Below are 26,069 nucleotides of genomic sequence, written 5' to 3' on the forward strand. Positions count from 1 at the left end.
AAATTTCGGCCTGAAAATGGGACCTTGTTGGTGGGAAGTTAGAACGAACTGAAAAGATCCTTTTGAATGTGACTGCTGAGACAGCCTTAACAGTAACTTGTCCCTGTGTGCTTCAGGGTGTATCCCTACCTGTTCACTCTCCCTCCCTCCCCCAAAATCCATCTGGGTTTGATTCTGATCTCAGTAGGTCTCCAAGGCCTGCGCCCCACTGAACTCTGTGGAGGTGGGGTGAGGGTAGAATTGGGCCTTTTCCGGAGATGGTAACGATTTAATGAGGAGAGGGTGAGCTTTGCCACAGACTCTGCTGGGAGCAGAATGAGGCCATTGCTGGAAATCTCATACAGTGTGCCACCTTTGACTTCGAAACTCCAGGCTTTGGCAGGGTTGATGCTATTCAGCGTCATACTGTAGACATGCAGTGAGAGGGGGCAAATAACATCAACTGAATCAGGATCGTCCCTTCAGAAAGACTAATCTTCTAATTGCTTCTTAAAACATTGCTCCCTTCGATAGGTTTGGCCAGCCCTTTGTGTTGCACCTGGAGAAAACAATTGTATGGGATCTCCTCCAGAAGGAAATCCTGGAGAAGATGCAGAATATTCTGCGGCCCTCAGCCTGCATTCAGGTAAGACAGACTGATACTTCTGATCCTGGAATTTCCACCTCTTTTGTCTTTGTAGCTTAAAGGTGATGGAAAATCCAGTTGATTTGGAGGTGGTGAAGGGGATGGAATATTCCGTAAGTGAAATATATCCCCAGGGATAGAGTACAGCCTGACAGTCAGCCTGTGTCTGCCATATGCCGAATTGCCCACTTTTATTTACCACCTTGAAAACATATAGGTGCTCGGCCTGGGCAGGGGCTGAATGAAGTCCGCTTCCAGTGGCTGTTGCGTAAAGGATTTCTGTCAATAACTCTGTTCACCATTCTGAGAGCAGCACACTGTAAGAACTCTTGCTTTACGCTTCCTTCTATAACTGAAACCAGCCAGAAGAGACCTCTATCTTTTACACCCCTTGGAACAGAGCCCTTCAGTCTAAACCAGGGGTCAGCAACCTTTCATAAGTGCTGTGCCGCGTCTTCATTTATTCACTCTAATTTAAGGTTTCGCGTGCTAGTAATACATTTTAATGTTTTTTAGAAGGTCTCTTTCTATAAGTCTATAATATATAACTAAACTATTGTTGTATGTAAAGTAAATAAGGTTTTAAAAATGTTTAAGAAACTTCATAAAAATTAAATTAAAATGGAGAGCCTCCTGGACCAGTGGCCAGGACCCGGGCAGTGTAACTGGCACTGAAAATCCACTCTCGTGCTGCCTTTGGCACGTGTGTCATAGGTTGCCTGCCCCTGGTCTAAGCAATAGAGCCACCCAGTCTCATACTTGGAATTTCCCTCTGATATTAAAAGCTTGGGCTTGGCAAAACTGGGATGAGCAGGTATCTGAAATTTGACGTGTGACATATTCTGGGGAGCACCAAAGGGATTGCCCTAGGGCTGGGCACCTCCAGTAGGCAGTAAATGCTTATATGTTCTTGGCATGCTATATCAATGTTCACTTCATTCTCAGGTCAGACATCTAGTGATCAGGACGTAATTTCTGCACTGAAAAGAGAAAATGCCTTTGCAAAGCACTCTGAGCTGAGACGAGCATGAGAAATGCAGTGCCAAGGGGGGTAGGTGCACTAGAGTGCTTGGCTTCAGCCTGATGCAGGCACTGTTTGTCTTCAGTCTTCGCACAAGGTGGATGGAGGCGCTTAGATCAGGTTAGATGGGAAGCCAGAGAATTTTCCTGTCTCCTTAGTACTTTGGCGGTCTGTTTAGAACCCATGCTGATCTTTCCATCTCTTTATTCCTGGGGAACTTTTGCTCCAGTTAGTCCTTTGCTTATAATTGTTTCAATGAGAGGATTGCTCATTTTCCTCATACTCCCACTCAATAAGCCTCAAACTGTTCACAGTTTAAATTGCAAAAATCTGAGACTTGAAGCTGTAATGAGTCATTTGTAAGATCAAACATGTGCCAGCCTCTGTTTTCTAGTTCTGTCATTAACATTCTTAATTGAGAAATCTGCCTTAGAAAAGATTTGGAAACATTAAAAGCGGCAAAGAGTTCTGTGGCACCTTATAGACTAACAAATGTATTGGAGCATGAGCTTTTGTGGGTGAATACCCACTTTGTCTATAAGGTGCCACAGAACTCTTTGCCGCTTTTACAGATCCAGACTAACACGGCTACCCTCTGATATTTGAAAGATTAGTTGATGTTTTCATGGCTCTCATAAGCATGCTAGGTGGCTGTTAGAGCAGACATGTCTGTTGGAAAGTCTGTGTAAGAACAAACAGGTGAGGGGAGAGAGGAGAAGTTGCCTATCGCTGTGGAGGAGTTCCTGGTGATTCTCCCAAACCTCAGCTCTTTCACATGCAGGAACATGAACTCTTAGCACAGTAGTCACGAGTACTTAATCTACTTTTTTCTCTTGTGAAATGCTTACTCAGAGGGGCAGATCCTGCCATGGCACTTGCAGAGAGTGAACTAGCCCTGTAGAATAAATCTAACTTCAGTCACTTAACCAGTTCACTTTTTTCCCTGTTTGTCATAGGTGTGTCCATTCAGCTTGCGGGTGGTTAGTGTTGTGGGCATAACATACCTATTACCTCAGGAGGAGCGGCCCCTCTGCCACCCCACTGTGGAACGGTAAGTGCGGCCCTTTTCCCCCAGTTGGGCACGGTGTTTCCCAGTTCACTACTCACCTGTTCTAGTGTTGCAGTTAAAGTATTGCTGCTTAGTCCGTGGGAGACGAGTACCTTATGTGTGGGAGCATAGACAGACTTTCTAAACCTGGATGGCCATGGGTGTATTTTATATTTGTTGTTAGAAAACTTCTACTTGGTGCCACTTGGAGAAGGAGAGCGAGTGATTGGAAGTAGATGGGGAGAGAAGATGAGAGCAGCTTTGAGAGGCAAGTGTGTGGCGCTGGAGATGGTAGAAGACTAAGGGAGTAAAATGACTGCAAGCCTCATGGGCAGCAAGTCTAATGGCCAGGGGAGGCTCTGCCTCCCTTGCCGCGGCAACTGGACCCCCGGTTGTGGGATTTGGTGGTGAAGTTTTTGCTTTATTATGCCCCATGCAGGTTCCGGGGTGGCTGAGGCGGCACATGCCGGTGCTTCAGCTGCCCCAGAATCTGCATCGGGTATATCAAAAGCATCTTCTAAGAGACACTTTTCCCTGGTGGGTTGGATCCCGGGAGGGGAGGCATGGCATGGCTTCGGCCAGCCCGGGGCTCCTTCAGCTGAGCTGGGGGTGCTCAGGCCTTCGGCCAGCTGGGGGGTGTGTGTGTGTCTTGGGGCTCTGGCCCTGGGGAGGGCGCAGGCAGAAGGGGTGGGGTTGGGGGCTAGCCTCCTCAAAGAGGGGCTCCACCTGCTGCCCGTGGAAAGCCATGCATAAGGTACTGAGCAAGGGCTGTGTTCAGCTGTGCCCGGGATGGGACCATCTCTGGGGGAGAGAGGAGTTCAACTTGCCGGCTGTGTCGAAGGAAACCAAGGAAGGGACTGCGGGCTCTAAAACCTCCTCTCTCAAATTTCATTTCTGCACCCAGAGTGGAACACATGATAGTAATTCTGCCTTTCCCTACTACTCCCATCTCACAGCCCTTCAGGAGCCTTACTCACGAACTACATCACCCATCATTGCAATGCACGCTCATCTAGGTGCTTGGATAATGTGTTGAGCAGAGTCATATGTACCTAGAATAGCTCAGAATGCAAAACCATATCAGCAGTGTGTGAATTACTGCATTATCCTGAAAACAGGGAATGAAGCAGGAACTGTACGCTAAGGAATATGATGCAATAAAATACTGAAGTGATGGGCATAATTAAGGTTAAGATTCTGTCACGGTTATTTTTAGTAAAAGTCAGGGACAGGTTGTGGACAATAAACACAAATTCACAGAAGCTTGTGACTTGTCCCTGAGTTTTACTAAAAATACCCTGCTTGTAGGGGCGGGGAAACGGACGGACAAATAGATCACTGCTGGGGGCTTGCAGTTGTTCCAGCCTCCTGCAGCATGGACTATCTGCTGCTGCACCACCCTGGGGGCAGTCTGCTGATCTGGCTGGCCCCAGGGCCTGCTCCTGCGTCAGGGGCTGACTGTCGCTTCTCCAGCACCCGGGGTGCTGACCCAACCCCAGCTGCTGCTTCAGCCCTGCCCCAGAAGAAGTCACAGAGAGCCTGGAAAATCATGGCATCTATCCTTAGGCATAATGAAATGCCACAGATAGATCCCCAAATTGGAATTGGGCCAGTTCACTGGGGCAAAGTTTCGTGGGCACCACTCTTCTCTGTTATGTGTCATAGTACATTGAGTGGCTAGGGCCTCCAATTTTGGATATGAGAAACCCTTTAAAATTCTTGTCTGTTTTGTCCATGGGACAGGCTTGATTACAGACGAAGTCAGCCATTTTTCAAGGGAGAAAAAGCTGGAATCCAGTTGGCTAACAGAAAATCTGGTTTGTGCAATGTTTCTCTGGTCACACGTGTTGCTGGCTTCAGAACTTGCTGTTTGAGGAGTTTTTTCCTTTCTCTGTTTTGCACAGTGAGGTGTGTCTAGCACATGAATTGACAAGTAGTTTGTTTCTGGTATCATTTCTGCATTCTATTTCCCGCTGATAGCACAAAGGAAAATCCCCTAGAATATCTGGTTATTCTTGTGAATGGAGACTTTATGGATGAGCTGTTCTTGCTGGATTTTGTTTTTTGAGTAGCCTGTCTGTATTGATGCAGCTGGTTAGCAACAGTAGTAGCTAAGCTGAAGGACTTGCTTCTCTGATCCAGCTGAGTTCCTACTTCATAGGGCCCTGCTAGGTTAGCTCAGGGGCTGAGGTTGCACAGTGGGTATAGATACAGATACACACATACACAGAACAGGATGACTTGATTTTTAGACTTAGTGCTGTTCTACCCTATGATGTCTGCTTCTCTCTCCAGGGCACTGAAATCATGTGGACAGGGTGGAACTGCACATGTGAAATTGGTGGTAGAATGGGACAAAGAGACTAAAGATTAGTAAGTATGATTGCATTAACTGCAGGGAAATATTGGCAAACAGCCTGGCATGATAGGAAATGCAGCAAAATGTTAAATCCCATAGACTCTCCAGCTTCTGAGATGTTCAGATGAGACTGTAGCTGTAAAGACAGGAGGATCTAGTGACTGGGGTTCTGTGTGGTGGGATCCCTATCTCTGTGAGCCTGGATTCCGTAATATCCGAGCTGGCTTCTCAATCACAAACCGTTTGCTTCATGTGCACAGCTCCCATTCATGTCAGAGGGGTCTTAAGGGAAATACATGGGGTGCCTTTTCTGCTACCTGATCTAGACCCAAGGCTGAGTGAAAACTGCTTCCCTTTCTTGCTTTAAGTTAGTTGTTGTAGATCAACCTCTTGCCAAGGCTGGCTCCCTATGGGACGAGACAGATCATGCAACTAATACCTCCAGCTCTGCAGTGGCTCCTCTGTAACATTAGGGGCGGGGTGTATTGTACAACTGGTAAATGCCTTGTTTCCCTGATGCAGTTTGTTTGTGAACATGGAGGATGAGTACGTCCCAGACTCCGAAAGTGTCCATCAGCAGAGGGAGCTTCATCACCAGCCTCAGTCCTGCACTTTGTCTCAGTGTTTCCAACTTTACACCAAAGAGGAACAGGTAGATGCACTAGTTTGCTGGAGTAGCTGTTCTGCAGACATGGACTCATTGGGGTGCCAGAGCCCCAAGTTCAAATCCTTCTCCCCCTCCTTGGCTGTGTCCACCTTTTGAAGAGGTAATGCTTTCTGCAGATGTGCTTTACCTTAGTCTGAAGACAGTATGAGCTTCTCTTTATTCTCATGGGAATGTGCTATTGTGTTTCCAAGTCTCGGAGGCAGACCAAGAGGATTTTTTTTCTCTTGCAGTGCAGGCTGCCTCTAACACTTGGGAGCTACCCTGCTCAGTCTGAGCCTCCATGCTCACAGGCTTCCTCAGCAAACATGCTGACGGATCCTTCTCTCCAGCTGTGTTGCCCCTTTCTCTTAGTCTCCATCTAGCAGGGAGTGCTATTAGAAAGGCTGGAGACTCCCCTCATCTAGATCGTGCTGTACATAACCTCTTGTAGAAGAACGTCTTCAAGCTAGGGAACGTTAGAGGGAGAGATTGCTAGCTTGGTATCAGGTGCCTTCAGAGAGCAGCCTTTTCATGGCTTCTGGAAGGGATGTTCTGTGCATGGTAAACGTGGGGCTGTAAAGGAGGATAGTGTGCAAATGGCACTGTAGTGCATGCACATGTGATCTACATGTCTGGCTGTGAAATGGGCTGGCACAATCCAGAACGTGAAATTGGGTTCCACATTTCTTGGGCCTGGGCTGTAATTACCTAGAGAAAGCAGTGTAGTCCCAAAACTAAGCTCAAGCTGTCCTGCAGTGGCTCAAGAGCGTGAGCACCAGCCTCAGGGCAGGCTGTTCAGAACCAGGGACCAACCCCAAACGGGCTGTGAGTTCTAGACATAAATTTCACCCACCAACTAGCAAGTGTAAACTCCTCCAGCGCTATCACAGCCTAACCATGGAGTCTCAGACAGTCCCCTTGGGTACCCCCTATTCTGTCTTGCCATCCTGGTAAGCCTACTTTTGTGATCGAACGTCCCTTACATGAAGTATCACAGCAATGTTCAGGACACTTTCCGTCTCAAAGGACCAGTCACTTACCCCAGGTCACTTGCACTTTGGATCTCACCCCAGAGACAATAGTTTATTATAGGATGGGCTACAACCATCTGAAGATTTATTGTGTTGGGAAAGGATACAAGAGTTATTTACAAGGTTAAAGCAGGAACATAGATATGCACAAATGAGTTAGTCTAAGTTTTAAAAGATAATAAAAGTGTCTATGATAAGCAGAAGATCCCCCAGGTTTAGCCCTAAAGGTCATGCAGAGCTTGCTTATGTCAAATAATCCTTGTTCTCCAGAGTCCAAGCAGCCTAGAGATACAGCCCCTCCTTGTTAGGAACTTTTATACCCTTAGTCCCCTTCTGCTTTGAGCTGCAAACTGAGCTGCTGGGAGGAATTCACTTGGAAGACTCATCCTCAGGGGATGTGGGGGGTGAGTAAATAATCCTTTTTCCCTTTGATATTCCACTTTAGCCCATCCACTGTTGATGGGCCTTCCTTGTGAGGCAGGATAGAACCTCTTCTGTGAGAGACCAGCATTTCACACTAAATAATGTTTCCCCTCTCTGGTGATTTGCAAAGTTGCAAAGGCTTAGAATGCAAATGTTCAAATATTACCTTACTTTATGGGATACAGACGTTATATGTGAGATTAATGCATGCAGCAGCTCACAAGCATTGAGTAAAGCTTAAATACTAAACACATCCTTGTAATTCCAATACCTGTTTTAAAATCGCTTTCTCATCCTGCCAGACCTGTCTGTTTTTTACCTCTGTGTGTGAGAACATGGAAGGGAGTGTTTGGAAGTGGAAGTAGGTGCTTTGCACAGCTGCACTGGCTGAAGTGCCTCCTGCATCCATCCCTTCATGTTTATTACGCACCATCAATGTGGTGAGTGGTGGGGAGCTTCTCTGCGCTGCTGGAAGCCCCTGTTGGCCAGGGTGCCAGCCAGACAGTGAAGGTGTCTGGAGCAAGTGTCTGGATGCACTGGGTCTGAGCGCATAAGTGAGCAATGGCTGTAGGGAAATATATAACTGAGATGTTTGCCAGCTAACAGCTGCTAATGCTCCTTGTTCTTAGCTTGCTCCAGATGATGCATGGCGCTGCCCCCATTGCAAACAGCTGCAACAAGGGAGTATTACATTGAGCCTATGGACCTTACCTGATGTTCTCATCATACATCTAAAGAGATTTACACAGGTAAGAAACCTGAAGTGGGAGACTCCAAAAGGAACCCTGAAAAATGGGCTTTCAAACTGACCCTCTGAGACTAGGCAGTTGATTGGCACTTTGCTTTTTGGCTACATTGCAATGAAACACTGTCCCCAAGTGGTGAGTTGTGCTCACTAGACGTATGAATATCCTAGATGGGCTTGTGTAGACACCTGGAGTTGTGGTTCTTGTGCAAACCACAGTAAAGTCGGAGTGTTCCTCAACACAACCGACACTGCTGTTCAAAGCTGCATTTACTGTGCACTGGAACATGTTGACATTGCCTGCCTTCCTATGCGTTCTTCTGTCTACCATAACTGCATTTGGCTTTGGAACTTTGCTCCCGTTTCTCTAGTAGCCTCTGGAGAGAGGAGTTGCAGAGAGAAGTCCCTTACAGTGCGACTGTGCTTCTGCATCATGCGTTCCTCTTCTCCTCAAGCTCCGGATCCTCCCTGCCATTGTAACACACATTTCCTTTCAAACAGGAAGGAGACCGAAGAATGAAACTGCAGAACATGGTCAAGTTCCCTCTAACCGGCTTGGATATGACCCCTCACGTTGTCAAACGCAGTCAGAGTAGCTGGAGTCTGCCATCTCACTGGTCCCCATGGAGACGACCCTACGGTCTTGGAAGGGACCCTGAGGATTATGTCTACGACCTGTATGCGGTGTGCAATCACCATGGCACTATGCAAGGAGGGCACTATACAGGCGAGTGCTCTGCAGCTTTAGACTGATGGACTTTCCAGAAGATGGTAACTGTCAGGGTGGATCTCTGTACCCTCACCAATGTGCTGCCTTCCCAAACCTGCAGGAGTCTAGCTTGGCCCCTTTGAGCCTGCTAAAAAGGGGCCACTTAGTGTCAGTTTTATAGCTGTGTTTTTGTGACCTTCTTACAGAGAACTGGAACAATGCCCTCTAGGCCCAAACTCCCTTCACACATCCTACCAAACAGCCTGTGCACAGCTCCTTCTAGTGCAGATAATTCTAGAAACACAGTCAAATAGCTGAGGGCTGCCAGGTAATTACTTAGAGCCCTGTTTGCTGCTGCCTTCTCCCTCATGTCACTGACTTTGGCAGGAGTTTGAGTCTGGAGTGCCAATAGGGTTTTAGAAATGAGCTGCACGTTAGATGACATTACGATCAAATCTGACACACATGAGTGTCTCCCAGTTGTCCTAACTGCTTTTCTTGCAGATAAAAATGCTAAAAAGCCATAATCCTTAGAACGGATGGTCACGTTAACCCTCCTTGCAGCTTCCAAAATACTCGCCTGCCACCAGAGCCTGTATTGTATATGAGCTTCAGCTGAGTGTATGTGCATATTCCAGCAGATTCCTACTTGCTTGGCCTCATGTAGCTCTAAGGAACAGGTGGAGAGAAACAGGAATTTAACACTGTTCAATGTCTTTGCTTGTATGCTCCACCAGTCCTTCAGTGTGTATCCTTTGGATGTTATAGTCCTGCATCATTCGGAATAGGTTCCGTTAAGAGACAGGGTACAGCAACAGAAGCAAAATGCCACAAACAAAAAATAAACCACACAGAGCTGCCCCAAAGCAGGAGTCCCTTCTCTATGGGCAGCATGGAGCAATCGTAGGCACTGGAGTGCGTACAATGCACATCTCTGGTGTCTTCAGCAAGCTTCCCACTGGCCATTCAGTGTCTGGGTAGCCAGTATAATAAATCTGTGATCCTTCCTTCTCCACTTTGTCTAACTGAGCCCGTGGTAGCAGAAGAGGTTGCTTGCAGTTTGCCGTACAACGGATTTGGCTGGAATGAAGTGAGTGGTGCCTGGTGCTGTGAGGTCTCTAACGCAGTCTTCTGTCTCACAGCATATTGTAAGAATTCTGTAGATGGCTTGTGGTACTGCTTCGATGATACTGACGTGCAGCAGTTGGCAGAAAATGAAGTCTGCAAGCAGACGGCTTACATCCTCTTCTACCAGAGGCGCACAACAATCCCATCATGGTCGGCCAACAGCTCTGTGGCAGGTAAAGTCAGGCTGGTTTGGTCAAGGAACTTTGGTAGTCTTTAGTTATAGAAATGACAGAAGAGCTTTAGCTCAGTGTTCAAATCAGCCTTGTGCCTCGTTCCTCGTCAGCCTCTGGTGCGCAGGGCTGCTGTGGGAGTGGTCAGGGAGCTGGTGTAGCTAACTAGCGGTACCGCTAGCCCTTGTGGCTGCCTGTTCTTAATGGTGATTTCACCTTGTGTTGGCAAGGCGAGAGTAGAAACAGCTCCTAAAGAGCTTACAGCCCAAGCTCTTCCCGTCCTAGAGCATATGCCTGAGTTTGCTCCCACTGAGGCCTCTTCTCAATTCCGAAGATGCTGGGAAATTCTTCCACTCCTGTTCTGGCACTTGCTCTGTTCTCTTGGGGCTAGTCCTGGGGGACCTACTCCTGTAGCTAATGCACAGGCCCTTTTTACCAGAGGGCCCTTCTGAACAACCCAGAGATAACATTGCTGGTCAGATCACACTAGCACAGCCGCTGGCAGAGCAGCCCTGGAGAGAGGTCTTCAGTCTCATCAGTGCTGAGGGAGCTTTAACCAGCCTGGCTAGTGTCCTTGCCCAAGGAGGTTCCAGTTCAGTTACTGCACTCAGCTGTGTCCCTTCACCCTGCCAGAGGCTTGGGGCTTCCTTCTGGTAATCAGTTCAGCTCTGTTTTTATCTAGGGCACTCCGATCATGTGTATACAGTACTTTGGTCAGTCCTCCTTTGATTAGGAGGCCAGCCCAAGTGTATAGCTCCATGTGTCATTGGGGAAGCTCCACCTGCACGTTCTCCAGGCGTGCTCTCCCTGCTGAGGTGCTGTAGGATGGCTGCCCAGACTCTTCCCAGAATGCACTCCTACAAACAAGCATCTTAGTGTAGGTGCACTGTGCCTCAGGTGGCATGGACCCAAGTTTCATCACCATATTTGGTCTGCTAGGTGCATCATAAGCTTCCCTGGCCAAGGCCGGGTACTGATGGGGAGTGCAATGTGACTGTTGATCCATGTCCCCTGGACACAAACTGAAGTGTTCCGGGTAGCAGGTTGAAGTGGCTGTGCCTCTGACTGGTTACAAAATCATGGGTAAAAGATGTGACATGGACGGGGCCTTAAAGAAATCTTGGGAGACTTAATATCCACAAAGGGAGAGACTGATTTGTCTCCCCTCCTTCCCACAAAAGGAAGAAAGATCTCCTTCAAGGAAATCATACGTGTGCACGCATTGGGGTGGGGCAAGGTTGGGGGCGGGGAACCACCTCAGAGGGGTTGAGTTGAAGAATATAGTAAGGGGAAAGTTGAATATGAAAGGGAGAAAGCTAAGGGGAAAGAGTAGATAAGAAAGTCTTGGAGTCAATTTTGATTTGGATGTTTGCATATGTAGCAGCCAGTCCGATTGCCGGAGCATTATTCTTCAATTAAAAAAATGAAGAAAATGTTTTTTTTAAAGCTGGCCAGTCTGAAGCTAGTTTGTTCATCCAATTAGTGATGTGCTATAAATATAACCTGGTCTGCCATTGGTAGAATGTCCCTAATTCTCTAAGCCAACCAAATGCAGCAAGTCAGTGGTCCTTGGTCAGTTGAGAGGAGTGACTCCATCTGTTGTGGGGTCGGGTAGAAGTGAAGTCGCTGGCGTGTTGGGGCAGGATCAGGATCTCTGCCTTTAGAGAGGAGCTGCTGTATGTTTGAGTGGCAGCCTGCGCTGAGTTCTGCTCTAGTGGCACTCTGGCTGCAGTTCACATGGTGCTGGAAGAAGAGTTTTACTTTATGGGTGAAATCATGTGACGTGATTGGAATTATTCCTTCACTAGTCGGAATATTGCAGTCACATAGGCACAGCTCTGCTTTCCGGGAGTTAGAGTTGAATCCCTGTGGTAGGAATGTAATTTGCTTGGTAGGGGGTGTGTGATCTGTAATTGGCCACATGCTGCTGATCTGATCTCAGTGCCTTTATCCCTCTGCAGGCTCTACAAGCTCTTCTCTCTGTGAACACTGGGTGAGCCGGCTTCCTGGCAGCAAACAGCCCAGCATCGCCTCAGCAGCTTCCTCTCGACGCACATCTCTGGCCTCGCTTTCAGAATCAGTTGAGCTGACTGGGGAAAGGAGTGAAGATGATGGTGTGTATGAGTGTTCCAATGCATTGTGTGAGAAGGCGGTTCTAAAATCAAAACCGGTCTGTGGATCCAGGGTTTCCTCTCAATACAGACCCTCTCCTAAGATAGCAGCAGAATGCACACAGCACAGGAAGCAGGCTCCCTAAGCTGAGCAGGGAGTGCTGGGGAGGCAGGCAGTGTACCCAACCTCTAGGAGCAACAATGATCAAGGAGTGCCAGGAGACTGAGTGGCACTGATGGGCTGCCCTTTTTGGGAAGGTGGGAACCAACACAGAGGGCCTTGGAGAAGTGGAAACCACAGCTTATGCCCAGCCCCTCTAGAAAAGTTTTGGTTTTTTTTGAGCGTTAAGTTTTTTCATATTTGCAGGGAGCAATATCAGGCTGACACTCCACGTACGTTTAGTGTAGAGCAGCAGTCCTCAAACTTCATTGCACCGCAGCCCCCTTCTGATGACGACAAATTACTACATGCCCCCAGAAAGGGGAGTGAAGCCTGAACCCACTCGAACTCTGCTATCCTGGTGGGGCCAAAGCCAAAGACCAAGGGCGTCATCCCCAGGCAGAGGCTTGTAACCTGAGCCTCACTGCCTAGGGTAGAGCCCTCAGGTTTGGCCTTTGGCCCTGGGCCCCAGCATGTCTAAGCCAGCTCTAGCAACCCCATTAAAATAGTGTCATGACCCACAGTTTGAGAACTGCTGGTGTACTGTTGCCATGCTCAAAGCACACATGAGACATGATCTTCTCGTTTCCCCAGCAAAGAGAACACTAGCAGAGTCACCTTTACAAATAACCCAAGAGCTGCTGGCTGCACTCCGCTTTGCCAGGCTTTCTCCATCTGCTCTTGGCTTAGCTTTGAGTTAAAAAACAAAATAAAACTAAGTGTTCCTCTCTTTCCCTGCAGGGGGGTTCTCGACTCGACCCTTTGTAAGAAGCGTCCAGCGTCAGAGTTTGTCTTCTAGATCCTCTGTCACCAGCCCTCTGGCAGTAAATGAAAATGGGGTTCGGCCATCCTGGGCGCTGTCTGCGAAGCTGCAGATACGCTCCAACTCTCCTTCACGCTTCTCTGGAGACTCTCCTGTGCGTGCTTCTGCCTCGACGCTGGAGAAGATCGGGGAGGCTGCTGATGATAAAGTGTCCACCTCCTGCTTCGGCAGCTTAAGGAACCTCTCCAGTAGTTACCCAGAGCCAAGTGACAGCAGCAGCAGGCGAGAACACAGGACAGTGGGCAGAGCCCCTCTCGCTGTCATGGAAGGGGTGTTCAGAGAGGAATCTGCTGCAAGGAAATCAAATTCTGCTTTCATGGACCCATATGGGAAAAGCTTGGTGCAAGCAGACAGGAGCCATCTGGCTCTGGACCCTTTTGATAACAACAATCACATTGCTTTTGTGGATCAGAGTGACTCTGTGGAGAGCTCTCCAGTCAAAGAGGTGAAAGCCCCCAGTGGGACAGGGCTGCTCTCCGAGAAGGCAGATGGCATCCCCAAGAAGGCTCCCAGCTCCAAAGGCATTTCTGAACCAGATAAAAATTTGAGGAAAGGAAGGACAGTCTTGTCTAGCCAAGAATCCCCAATTTCTCACCCTTCTCCTGCCTCTGCCCCTCCCTTAAAGATCTCTCAGAAGGTTTCCCGTTCTAGAAGCAAGACAGATTCTTCCAGGGCCAGTGGGAGACATGCATCTCCTGCTTCTGGCCAGGCTAGAAAGGAATCTGGCACCAAACTCCAGGAAAGCCAGTCTGTGTCGTCGACTCAACAGAAACACAAGTCAGTTTCTTCCCTATCCTCCACAGGTGCCAAGAAAACCACTTCGGGGTCAGTGACACGGGGGCCCTCTGCTGGGAAGAGCAGGACTTCAGACCGAAGCCTCAGCAGGGAGGGCTCCAAGGTAAGCCTTGGATCGGATAAGACCAGTGTCACTTCCAGCTCAAGAACTAGCTCTCCTCGGATAAGTCAGCCTAGAAGTGAGAGCAGAGCAATGGACAGCAAGCATGTGCGGAGCTCCTCAATGGCCAGCCTGAGGTCCCCAAGCATCAGCATGCGTTCGGGTTTAAAGAGGGACAGCAAGTCGGAAGATAAAGGGCTGTCTTTCTTCAAATCAGCCCTGAGGCAGAAGGAGACCCGACGGTCGGCTGATCTTGGAAAGACGACAATGCTGTCAAAAAAGACTGCAGGTGGCTTCTCCAAGCCAGGCAGTAAAATTGTGGCAGAAGACAAGTCAGAGAAGAGCAGCCTCCCACCAGCCTCTCTCACAAACCCCAGCATTGCTGTGAAAGAGAAGCTTGCCCTGAAAGATGCCATGCCCAGCAAACATTCTCTGCTGTCCAGCCGCAAATCCAAGTCTTCCCAGCTAGACCCCGGAGCGCAGTCTCCTTCCAGTGACAAACAGTCTGCTGACAAGTCACTGAAAAAGTTACCTTCCAGCATGCACATGTCTGCACGGCCTTCTCCGAAACCTCACTGAGATGCTGCAATCCAGGTGTTTTTCTTTCTTCTGCTGAGAGCTAATTTATTCTGAGTTCTTGTTTTTTTGTTCATGTGCCTAATGTGTGTTTGAGGAGAACTTAACTGCAAATTGGTAAAGCGCCTTTTGATTCTGCCATCAAACCAAATAGCCACAGCTGGCCAGCACTGATACCAAGTGAAGTCCAGCTGGAGTCGTAAAACATGAACGAACGCAGCTGTCCCATAGCACTTACACAGAAGTCTCTTTATAGAAAAATGCAACAACTTTCTTCAGACAGCAGGTTTGAAACCTGTGACCCAGTTATACTGTAATTAGCGTGCTTTCTAGAACTGTGAACTAATATTCCATTGGATTGTCTAAGCAGGCGCCATCTGTGGTTATGGGTGGCCTGGTTCTTGGCTGCAGAAGATGCTAAGGGACCTGTGAAAAAGAGAGACTGCCGCTTCTTTGTGTTCTCCCCAGCCCACCATTTTTCAAGCTTTTTAAAGGACAATATCTCAACACTAATGTTGTTTCTCAGGTATATACTCAGCCAGTATAGGAGGGCTAGCATTAGTGACTGGACAGGTCCAAAAGATACCTCCATGTGTGTGCAGAACAGTTTTCATATTTTCATTCCAACAGGCTTAATTATTTTTATAAAATATAACTTGCATTTTGTTGCCATATCTGGAGACTCTGTCTGCTCCAGCTTCCTTCTTCCTTTGAGGTGTTACGCTACGCAACAGAGAAAATGACTAGTCGGTTGCTAGCCACTAGCTATGAAATGTCCAAGATGAAAGATTATTACAATGCCTAGAAAGACAGCTGGAATTCTTAGTCTTGAATAATAGTGAAGCTGGTAGGACCCTTATCGTTAAACCCCTGAAAAGCATTTTCTAACACACATGCTCAGATGCTTAATTGGCATCTCTCTATCTGCAGGAGATATGAATAGATGTGCCACATGATCTGTGCTCCCTTTTTGCATTTTCTGAGTGTTTCAATGCACCTCTGTGGGGTTGTATTTTGACCAACATTCTTCTCTTCATTCTACATGTCTAATGCTTGCTGACAGGTCCAGCTGCAACAGTGTCTTACAAGACGCGTCTGGTTTCTGATCAGATGAGGAATTCTGTCAGGGTTAAAACACTACATCGGGAACGCCTTTGCACACAATGCCTCTCTGAAAGGTGGCTTCTCTTCCCTCAAGTCCTTTGATACACACATGGCATTGTCTGTTTTTATTTCATGAGCTGCTGCTGATTGATTGCATTCTCATTTTGAGAAAACAACAAACTGCGTCCTTCATGTATGGAATCATGTTTTGTGATAAATGGTGTATGACAGCTCAGTTGTACTGTGTGCACAAATGATCTCCAGTTTACATTATTATGTACATTCATTCTTTGCCTGTCACATGTGAGCTTAGTGTGTGGACAGACCTATTTATTAACCTTTCCTGCTCAGTATTACAGTAACAAATGACCCTGGAACGGAACAAATAGTTACTGTTAAATATCCGGTTCAATCTCCTCTCTTGAACCTGTTGGGAAAGTTGCTCACAGGTCGCTGATTGTGGCTGCTCCTTGGTCGCTTACACTTAGCTCATCTGCAACCAGTTGTTGAGAGAGTTACTTTCAGGGCACCTTCAATTGGTAGTACACAAGAGTTGCATATATGGCCTCAGACGTGATTGTGCATACCGCAAAGCTCTGTGTAACCTGTGAATATGAACCCGCACGATCCAGTCCAGACCATACCCTCTGCAGGACAAGAATTCTTCATCCCAGAAGCAGTGCTAGTAGCCTGTAACACTTCTCTGTACTCTGCCTGACCTTCCATTTCATGGATTATGTTTCAAAAGCCAAACATGGCCATTTTCTCCAGTCATTCCTGTTCCTATATCACACTTAGTGTAACAAAAAGGGGACAAGAGGCATAGAAAATTGATCTTAATTTGTGAAGCTGGATTGTTTTGTTTCTTGTTTCCTGAACAGGCAGGAGTTACTGGGCATATTCCTCTAGTCGTAAATTTCTACCTAAAACTTCTGATATTGAAGCATTAGTTTAAGGCTTTGTCAACATGGTTTGTGCTCTCAAGACATCTCCTTCGTTGCAACAGTGCTAACATGGTCTGACCTCTCACTATAGACTGGGCCTAGTTTGCCACCTCATTAGAAAGTGTGTCATTGTGCAAAGTGATCCTATGAAATAGCTTCCCCCTCTTGTGCACTCGTTCATTGAGCAATTCCTGTATTACATACAGCTGAAAGTTGGTTCAGGGTTTCCAAGTGGTAGCTTTACTACTTGTGTTCACTGCCTTATTGAAGCAAATATGCAGCAATGACTTTGAGATTGTGTTGTAGACCAATGCTAATTCCGTGTGCTTGTACCATGTGGTGAGCTTGCTATGTAGACATAGGCTGCAGTACCAAAATGGGAGCAAGAAGTTTATTGTTGCCAAATAGTCTAATAGTTAAGATCAAAAACAGCCAAACTGCCCCGTTCTGGTAGGTAACCCCAAACTTTCTGCTGAGGCTGCTGATAATCCCTCCTTGGGAATTCCTACTAGCTCCAAAATCATCTCTCTCCTTCTGCAAACTGTCCAGTGCGAGCTGATAGCAGCGCCTTTGAAAACGGGAACTATGATACACAAGACCCTTGCGTCTGGTCAGTCCCGCCCATCTAAAGTTTTTAGAATATCACCCTCTTCCCATTAATTTTCGTCTTGGGGAAGAGTATAATAACGAAATCTCTCCTTATAGTGAGTGACGCGCTGTTCTCCTGTGGCAGACTGCCTGCACTTCAGATATATTTTTGAGTAGGCAGGCTCAGCCATACAGCAAATCACTTCAGTTTATATAGGGCAGTGGATTTCTGTTGGTGGTCTCATAAAGTGCACAACAAAGTGAATAAAATATGATGGCTGTGACTCTTAACAGTAACTAGAACTGGAGCTGTGTCTTTATGGGCAGATGAAACACAAACACAAAACTATCTGGAAAGTGTCATGATTCTTTGCTGCTTTTCTCTGCATCCTCTGCCTTTGGGTTCTATTGATATCAATAGAATGTGAAATTCCGGGGATATGTGATGCTTGACCTGGTGGTGACTCTAGAAAAGTCAATCCGCTTTCTCTCCTGTCTACAAGATGAGAGGAAGGGGAAGCAGTTGGTGTGTGCTGTTCATCACAACAGTTGGACCCTAAATTAGGGGTAACCCCAGGACAGGGTCCCTTTAGCTGTGAGTTTTGGAAGTCCTAAAAGCCAGGTCTGGCAGGGATTTATGTCTTAGTCCATAAAGGTCTTGGACTGCCCTGAAGCAGTTACCTGTACCTGGTTTACAGTAACTTAATTTAGCTTTGGCTCCCAGAGCAGCTGATACTTGATGTGGAGGAGATGCAACCTGGGGGAACGGCAAAACCCAGGATGCCATTCAGATCTCATGGGTTTGTATGCTGGGTCCTGTAGGCTTCATGTCTGCAGCTCTGAATTAAAGACAATTGGCTGTAATCCTGCTCCATTTTATTAGTCAGGCTCAGCCTTTGGGCTTCTGTTGAATTGCCAGTGTAGTGGGGCCAAGTCTGGTCTCCAGCTTGTTTAGCTCACAGGTGAGATCCTGCAAGACCAGAGAAAGTTCCAGTACTAGATGTAAGAGTCCTTTGAGTAGGGAATTCCAGTGCTAGCCCTGTCTTTGAAATTCCAGCAGAGCCACACAATCCTCGGAGGATAAGGGAAAGAGTGAGTCATCTGAAGGGCTTAATAGATGGTTATAACCATCTGTGGATGGGCCTGGTGTGAATTAATTCATTTCTTAAAGTGTGGCAATTTAAAATGTCTCTAGTTACTTGCTTCTAATTCTGATTGCAGAAGAGCGGAGCCTTCATTCCATAGCTAGACTCTTGCTAGAGCCATTTGAAGAAATTATTTTCACCCTTCTGGGCAAGGTTTTTTGGGAAGGATTTAGTAGTATGTGAACTAGAAGTTCATTTTCAATTAAACGTGTTTATAGAGGCACTTTGTATTTTGTATTACTTGCATTTGATAAACATACTGGTGCCTCCAATTCTTTGTAAGTGTGATAGGTGTCTCTCACTTTGGATGGATGTGCAGACTTTTAACCCTTTCAGACTTAGGCCATCTGTATGGCCAACTCAAAACCACATGCTTTAGATAGAAAATTAACAGCTCCGTTACAGTGCATTTAGCCCGCTGCAGGTTCTCCGGTCTCTACACGCAGAGCTGTCTCCTTGTCACAACAGACATTTAAGCATTTAACCATTTTTTCTAAGAAACGAAGACAGTGTTTGCATGGCAATTCTTGCTGTAGCCTGACTGCATGCACTTAACTGTGCAAGCATTAATATAAACTATAGATTGCACTGTCAGTATCAGAAGCTACTAGATAGACTCTGGAGCTCTGTTTTTGAATCTGTAATTTTATTTCCCAATACGGCTGCAACTCAGCACAGAAAGTATCAAGCACCAGAGAAGAGCATGTGTCTTATTTCTTGCTTTATTTGCACATCTTTGATTCTCTTTCCTTTGCAGAATGTTGGATTACTGACAAGACCGCAGTGTGGAGTAAAGTCAGAAAGGAATCTGAAGTGTTGAAATGAGAACAAACTGGTTTTTTCTATTTTTTTAAAACTGGAATAGCCTGACTTATGTTCTGTATGTAGCCTGCCACTTTCTATATGGTTTTAATGACACATTCTGTACATCATGTTGAGAGATGAGGCAGGGGCGGCTCCAGGCCCCAGCACGCCAAGCGTGTGCTTGGGGCAGCAAGCCGCAGGGGGTGCTCTGCTGGCGTCGTGAGGGCGGCAGGCAGGCTGCCTTTGACGGTGTGCCTGCGGAGGGTCCGCTGGTCCCGCGGCTTTGGCGGACCTCCCGCAGGCGTGCCACCGAAGGTAGCCTGCCTGCTGTGCTTGGGGCAACAAAATGCCTAGAGCTGCCCCTGCAAGGAGGTCACCTGTAGCAGTGTTGACAATCTAAAAGAGCTTTTGTAGAATTTCAGTGCTGTCTAAGGGAATGGTTACCAGCCATTGGCATGTTGCCTACGTTGGCACAGCAGGCTTTTGTGACTGGGACCTGAGGTTCCTCCCTGGATGATGAGCTTTTGTCCTAGGCCCTGCTGTTCACTGGCTGTCTACAATCCACTGCGTACCCCATGCTATGACCACCTGGAGCTTGGCTTTCTCCAAGCCTCAGTCTTGTGCGAGTGCAGACTCCATGGTGGGGAAGTGTGCACGGCCTAATGGGAGCATCCTGGGCTTGGCTGAGGTCTTAGCTTGGTGCAGTTGCCTGAGGAGATTGAGAACAGCTAGTCTAAGGGACTGTGCCCTCTTAATTCAAAGATGGGTTTCAAGACTTCTTCAGGGATTGGGCATTTGATTACGGAAAATTAAAGAGCTACAATGAAACATGTTTACAATTTTTCTGGAAAACGGAATGTGACCCTGATAGGAGAGATTCCCTCTCATACAGGCATCTTTTCCATAGCCAACAATCTAGTCAGTCGCTGATCACATCTAGGACATACTTATCACCCCTACTTCTTTGTGGCATCTGTTCCAGGACCCTTGTTTCTCAGTTGGATGCAGTTATAAAGAACGTTTGTTTTGAAATGACATTCCAAATCATTTTACTGCAATCCTCTTTATCTTTGCTGTCATTTGCCTACTAATCCGAAATAATTTGGCAGTATCTCATGTTATCTGTGGAGGCAACTGAAATTTAGTTTTAATCTGTGGTGAGATGAAAGTACTACATGGTTTTCTTAATAAAAGCACCACAAAGCATTTGCTACCATTGGGAGCTTTATTTTGCAGAATAAAAGTAAAATTCCTACAGTACCTTTCAGGTTTTTCAAAGCTTAATTGGTTTTTTTAAAAAGCCACTAACATTCAGTATACCTGTAAATAGTGTTTAAATGGCACAGATTAAAATTTGGTGCAAACACACATTCTATTCCACTCAGGCCCTGCAGCACAAACACTTTTCAGGAAAGCTTGTGTTAGGATGCAGCAATTGTGCAATGCAATATGGAAATGTTTCTAGGTGCTATACAGCCTTGGGAGCATTGAACACCAGGGGATACAGGCTGCACATGGCTAGAATGCTTCCTTGTGGCCTTGAGAGTATACAGGTTTGCTCACCAACTGTGCCTCACCATTGGTTAAAATTGAATTTTAAGTCCCATTACAAATGCAGCTTCTCTTCTGGTCACCAAATTTCAGATTTTACACTGGAATATCTACAGTTCTAAAAGCAGCATGTCATATCACTGTACACTGATACTGGGCAGTGGGGATCGCCCCACCTTTGATACTCTTCTGTATTGTAATGTTTTTGAACTGTACAGTAATCTGGAAAGCAGGCTCTTTACTTGGGGTTGAACATTGTACCATAAAAACTTTTACATTATTTGAGGACAAGTGCATGAGACTGTGATCCCTTTTTATTATTTATTTGTATGTTTTATTATTCAAGGTATTTGCACTTTTAATATGCAGAATTTATATTTTTATGTTAAAAGATCATTTTCTTTCAGAAAGAAGAGCTTTGAATACAAGGAATTAGAATTAAGTGGAAAAAGCGGGAAAAACAATAAATTTATTACCATGCATCTTGGCTGCATGAGCTTTCTTCAGGGTGAAGGGTTGGTGCCTGCTACCCAAGGCACGTGGTTCGGATTCACCCCATAAATCTGCCCCTTCTTCATCTCGGCACTACTTTCCATTTTGCCCTTTCTCCACTTCGCTCCACCTTGGCCACAGACTAGCTTCTCCCTTTGGGGTATCTCTGCCATTTCTGGGTTGGCCTCCCTGCCTGCACGCACCCCCATGCCCTTTCCCGAACCTGGTCTGACACCACGTCTCTCCTTCAGGCCAGGCCCAGGGATGCACATAAAGGTGGCATTGTCATGCTGTGGCCGCTCACCTCCAATCAGCCCCCTGGCTTCACCGGGCATTCCTTCTCCCTCCTATGTTTGCATGCTACTTACTGCCTGGACTTGTGAGCTCTTTCTGGAAGGGCCTCTAGAGTAGGATGACTATATGCATGGACCGCAGTGTCTCGCATACAGGTGGTGTACAAAGCCTTTACACCTGACATCTCAGTTTAGTGACTGAGGGGGTTTGTCTCTTGTCCCTGTGAGCAAATGACAAGAGATGAGCCAGATCCAAAGGCACTTCTTACAGTTAGACAAGATTTTACAGCAGTCAAACTGCATGTTTTCTATCTTGCTGGTGGGTAGCGTAGAATCTCCTTCGTGGCCACTAGGTGGCACAACCATCCTGTGTTATCCTTGATGGGGAGGCAAGTTTCAGAAATTCATCTGTGGCTCCTCAAGCCTGCAGACTCATCGAGGAGTGAAATGTTTCGATGCCTTGTGTGACGAACTGGGAAAGTTCTTAATGTTTTCTCTGGTGCCTCAGTGTCCCCATGGCAGTTCTTAAGTATCTGGCAGAGCAAAGGGACAGTGCACCTAAATGCCTGACACTCTGTCTCCTAGCAACTGATGGCCTGGGCCCCTCCCCTGCAAAGGTGCCAACTGAAGGTGTTGGAGACAAAGGGATCAGGTGACCTCCTGGCCCGGGAAAGGGGCTGAGCAGAGAGGAGGGGCTGGGGGGGGTGTTAGTCTGGAGCTGGCTGGGGTCGAGGAGTGAAGTGCAGACGTGGGGGTCTGGCTCACTGCCCCCAGAATGGACCCAGCCGAGGGGTCCGGTTCGCTGTATCTACAAGCTCTGTTTTAGACCCTGTTCCTGTCATCGAATAAACCTCTGTTCTACTGGCTGGCTGAGAGTCACGTCTGACTGCGAAGTGGAGGTGCAGGACCCGGTGGCTTCCCCAGGACCCCACTGAGGCGGGCTCGCTGTGGGAAGCGCACGGAGGGGCAGAGGATGCTGAATGCTCCAAGAAGAGACCCAGGAGGTGAAGACGTGTGAGCTTCTTGCCCTGAACAAGTCTGCTCCAAGGGAGAGGAGGCTCCCCAAAGTCCTGACTGGCTTGGTGGGGAGCTGTTCCAGAGCATCGCCTGGTGACTCCGTGACACCTTGGGCTCGGTGGGTTTATATACCACTGAGGTGGCATTTTCATGGAATTGGCTCTCCAAGGTGCAGTGCAGACCTCAAGGGAGAAAATGTCTGATTCTGGTGTTTGCTCAGAGCCCCTTGGTGGATGCACAACAAATCCTACCTGACTCCAGTGCCTCCTGCCCGAGACCCCTCTCCTCGGGGTCCCTTCCTACTCAGCTTTGAAAAGTGTCAGCAGCTAAACCAGGGCTTCAACTAGTCCCTCCCAGAAATCCACCCTAGTCCAGCTCAGCTCAGCTCAGCCTGGGCCCAGGGTGGCACAGTAGGTTGGTAAGGCAGTGCTGAGAACTTCAGGTAACCCAGGCCGCTCCCTGGCCCTGAATTGCTTTGCCACGTGCCCTTCAGCAACGGTAGAAAGATCCAGTGCGTTGTCTTCAATGTCCATTTACCCTTGCAGGGCAAGGGAGACAACCTGGGAAAACAAATGGTTCCGTTGCTGCAGGGGACAAGAGTGATCTAGAACATTCTTTACACCTATTTAATTCCATCTCCTGACAGACAATGGGGTGGAGCACACTCTCAGTAAAAGACAACGCCACAACTCTTCCTCAAAGGGCTGGGAAGCCTTCCACTTTAGTTCTGTAGCAGAAGCAGGTAAGACCAGACATGGTTCCTGTTTGCGAAGGTTAAGGAGAAGGTCTGCCCCATCCCACTGTTTTTTTTCAGGTCTCCTCTCTCAGACACTTGGAATGTTGGATGTTCTTGTGCTGCCGATGGTGGCTGCTGTGTTGGACTGGAATCCCCTCGTGATGCCCTGAGGAGGGGAGACCCCAAGCAGGCAGGAGCCCCTTTACCTTGGTAAGTGGTGATCTGAGGGGAGCAGGCTGGCAGTCTGAATCGCTCTCAGATTCCTGTGTTTGGCTCCCTTGGGAGGATTCCTTCAGCCCTTCATGTGTCTGCCATCCCCCCCAGGCTGGTGTCTGGGGACAATCCCTTTATGCAGAGTGCAGGCTCCTCTCAAGCAGCCTCGCTGTCAAGCTCCCTAGTGCGATGGGAAGGCTTAGGCCTCTGCTTAGCAAAAGCAGCTAGTTCAGTTCTCCTGCAGCCATTTGCTTCTGCCTCTCCAGGAGGAACTGTGAAGTCCTGCAGCAGCTGCTGCTCTCGTCTCCTCTGTGGTTCTCACTGGAGGGAGCTGGGAGGCTTCCCATTCAGGTCTTGTCTGACTCCTGCATCTTGCTCCTGTTTGCCTTTTCTTTTCATACGGGTTTCGGCAGAACTCTCCTCAGATCTCCTGTGCTGGAGCAGTTATTGAAGTGCAACATGCAACTTAGCTATGTACATTTCGATATTAACCTTTTTTAATGGCCCCTCATTGAACCAAGGCTTAAACTGTAAGACCGATAGTAATAGAACATTTAATTGTATGCTTGTCTAGCTCTGTCCTAATTAAATATTGTTTTTCATTTGGTAGGTTATGCAGTGACGGTTCCCTGTCAGCGACGAGAACACGTGAGCGCTCCTGGAATGTGGATGAGTTGCTGAGTTATTCTGTGCTGTCAGAATAGGGATGTACAGTAGTTCTCCAGCTCCATTGCTTGGCTTGGTCCAGACTGTGCTGGTGAACGTGCTGGATGGGAGGGCTCCAGCCTGGTTTGGGGGCTGGAGGAGAAGGGATTGGAGAAATCTCCAGTTCACCCTTTCTACAAAACTACAATGGATTTTGTACAAACAATGCCTTGTGAGGTATCATTCACAACCCATATTCCACTGAACATTATTGTTCTGCTAAAATGTGTGGCAACATTGTATGTAAAATTATAAGACTCTACTCTATAAGACATGTTCCAAGTCTGTGGAAACCACTTCAAACAAGTTCCCCAGAGACAAAAGGCTAGCCAACATTGGAGCCAGGTGTCGTCAACATCAGAGGGATAGTCACCTGGTTAAGTGGCCATTCTTTGGCAGGAAAAAGGGTGTGAGCAAGAAATTTATATTTTGGCCAAGGAACAGCTGTTCACGTTCTGCTCTGGGAGTTTATCCTGGCTTCTGCATGCGTTGGGAGGGATGCCCTGTCTCTGGGAACACGGCTTGGAAGAGCAAGTGGAACCACTGCCGCCTCCCTTCCCTTCCTATGGAAACTCCTTGTGCAGCAGAGCAAGGAGCTAGACACCTGCTGGTGGTTAAAAGTGGACTCCTCTCCAGATCTGTCGCGGGGACTCCAGCTCCCCCGCAGCTGCGATAGGAAACAGAGCTAAGCCTGCTTCTGGAGGCTGCTAAGCTTAATATTCCTTCCCTTGTTGAGGCCTTTTCCTGCCTCTGGGCCCGTGTACCTGTACAAATAGGTGCAGTTTGTGCCCGTGAGTGCAGTGTGAATGGCATAGTTCTGAAATGAATGCCAGCACCTCTGACTCTTGGCACATGTGAGGCCAGCCATTAAGGGGAACAAGACTCAGCCATTTACTAGGGGGTTTGTCTGTGTGTCCCCCAGCTTCCAGTGTCTTGGAGGCCTCTGGAAACTTCATAACAAATTCAACATGCATTTGCTATGCTGTCAGGAGAGGCTCACGGCCAAGAGTGCCAACCTCAGGGCACAAACCCCAAACTGGTTGTGTTCTACGCTTAGCTTTCACAACCAAGTAACAAGTGTGAATTCCTCAAGCACTAGAATGGCCTTGCCATGGAGTCAGACAGTCCCCTTGGGCTCTCCAGTCTGTCTTGCCAGCCAGGTGAGCCTGTCTTTGTGGTAGATGGTCCCTTGGAATATTGTTCTGATATTATATGTAGGCTACTCCCAGTCCCAAAGGACCAGTTACTTGCCCCAAATCAATTACACCTCAGATCTCTCACCAGAGTCAACACTTGTAGCCAGACCCGAAGTAAACTAATTAAAGATTTATTAACTAAGGAAAAGAAATGTTACTTAGAAGGTTAAAGCAGGTAAACATACGTATACACACAGCTGAGTTAGTCTTGGGTTTCACAAGATAAGAGAAGCTGCTCTAATATGAAGATGTCTGTCCTTTTAGGGCTAAATCGTGCCAAGCAGACTGCTGTCCCTTGCTTAAGATTATAAATATCACTCTCTCCAAATTCCAAATGGCACCGTAGTCATGTTTATTCTAGTCAGGGATTTTTATTCCCTTCCTCTGGAGTTCAGACTGATGGGACAAGTGTCAGTGCCTGTTTCCTCTTCATGGTGTGTGTGTGTGTGTGCGTGTGTGTGTGTGCGCGCGCGTGCGTGTGTGTGTGTGTGGGGGGGGACAATCAACAGTCTTTGGCCTTTGTTTCATAATGGCTCGTTTGGTTTCAGTAGGCCCTTGTGTGCAGGACCAGCACTTCACAATAATTCATGCTGCTTTCCTGTTTGATGAGCTACACAGGGATAGAGGTTTACAATGCAAACACTCAATGTAACTTTAGACCATGGGCTGCAGATATTATAAGCGAGATCAATACATGCAGCATCCCACAAGCATTTCATGTAGTCTAAACTAGGGCTGTCAAGCGATTAAAAATTATCACGCAATTAATAATAGAATACCATTTATTTAAATAGTTTTTGATGTTTTCTAC

The 26,069-nt window shown here is 47.3% G+C and overlaps 1 protein-coding gene across 6 annotated transcripts in view; it reads left to right on the forward strand.

The window, feature by feature from the left end:
• USP31 (ubiquitin specific peptidase 31) overlaps positions 1-25,723 on the forward strand; it is a 67,324-nt gene extending 41,601 nt beyond the window's left edge. For 2 of the 6 annotated variants that reach the window (XM_030576920.1, XM_030576925.1), the window contains exons 8-16: positions 514-625; positions 2,603-2,697; positions 4,990-5,067; positions 5,576-5,705; positions 7,783-7,902; positions 8,400-8,625; positions 9,750-9,908; positions 11,867-12,019; positions 12,918-19,269. In XM_030576920.1, coding sequence (XP_030432780.1) covers positions 514-625; positions 2,603-2,697; positions 4,990-5,067; positions 5,576-5,705; positions 7,783-7,902; positions 8,400-8,625; positions 9,750-9,908; positions 11,867-12,019; positions 12,918-14,473 — 2,629 coding nt within the window. In that variant the 3' untranslated portion in view covers positions 14,474-19,269. Of the gene's footprint in view, positions 1-513; positions 626-2,602; positions 2,698-4,989; positions 5,068-5,575; positions 5,706-7,782; positions 7,903-8,399; positions 8,626-9,749; positions 9,909-11,866; positions 12,020-12,917; positions 19,270-23,222; positions 23,241-23,967 lie in introns of those variants that run through there. The other 4 variants (XM_030576921.1, XM_030576922.1, XM_030576923.1 and 1 more) reach the window with 4 other exon arrangements.
• The last annotated feature ends 346 nt before the right edge of the window (positions 25,724-26,069 follow it).

This window comes from Gopherus evgoodei, chromosome 10 (genome assembly GCF_007399415.2).
Source record: "Gopherus evgoodei ecotype Sinaloan lineage chromosome 10, rGopEvg1_v1.p, whole genome shotgun sequence".
Lineage (NCBI taxonomy): Eukaryota > Metazoa > Chordata > Testudines > Testudinidae > Gopherus > Gopherus evgoodei.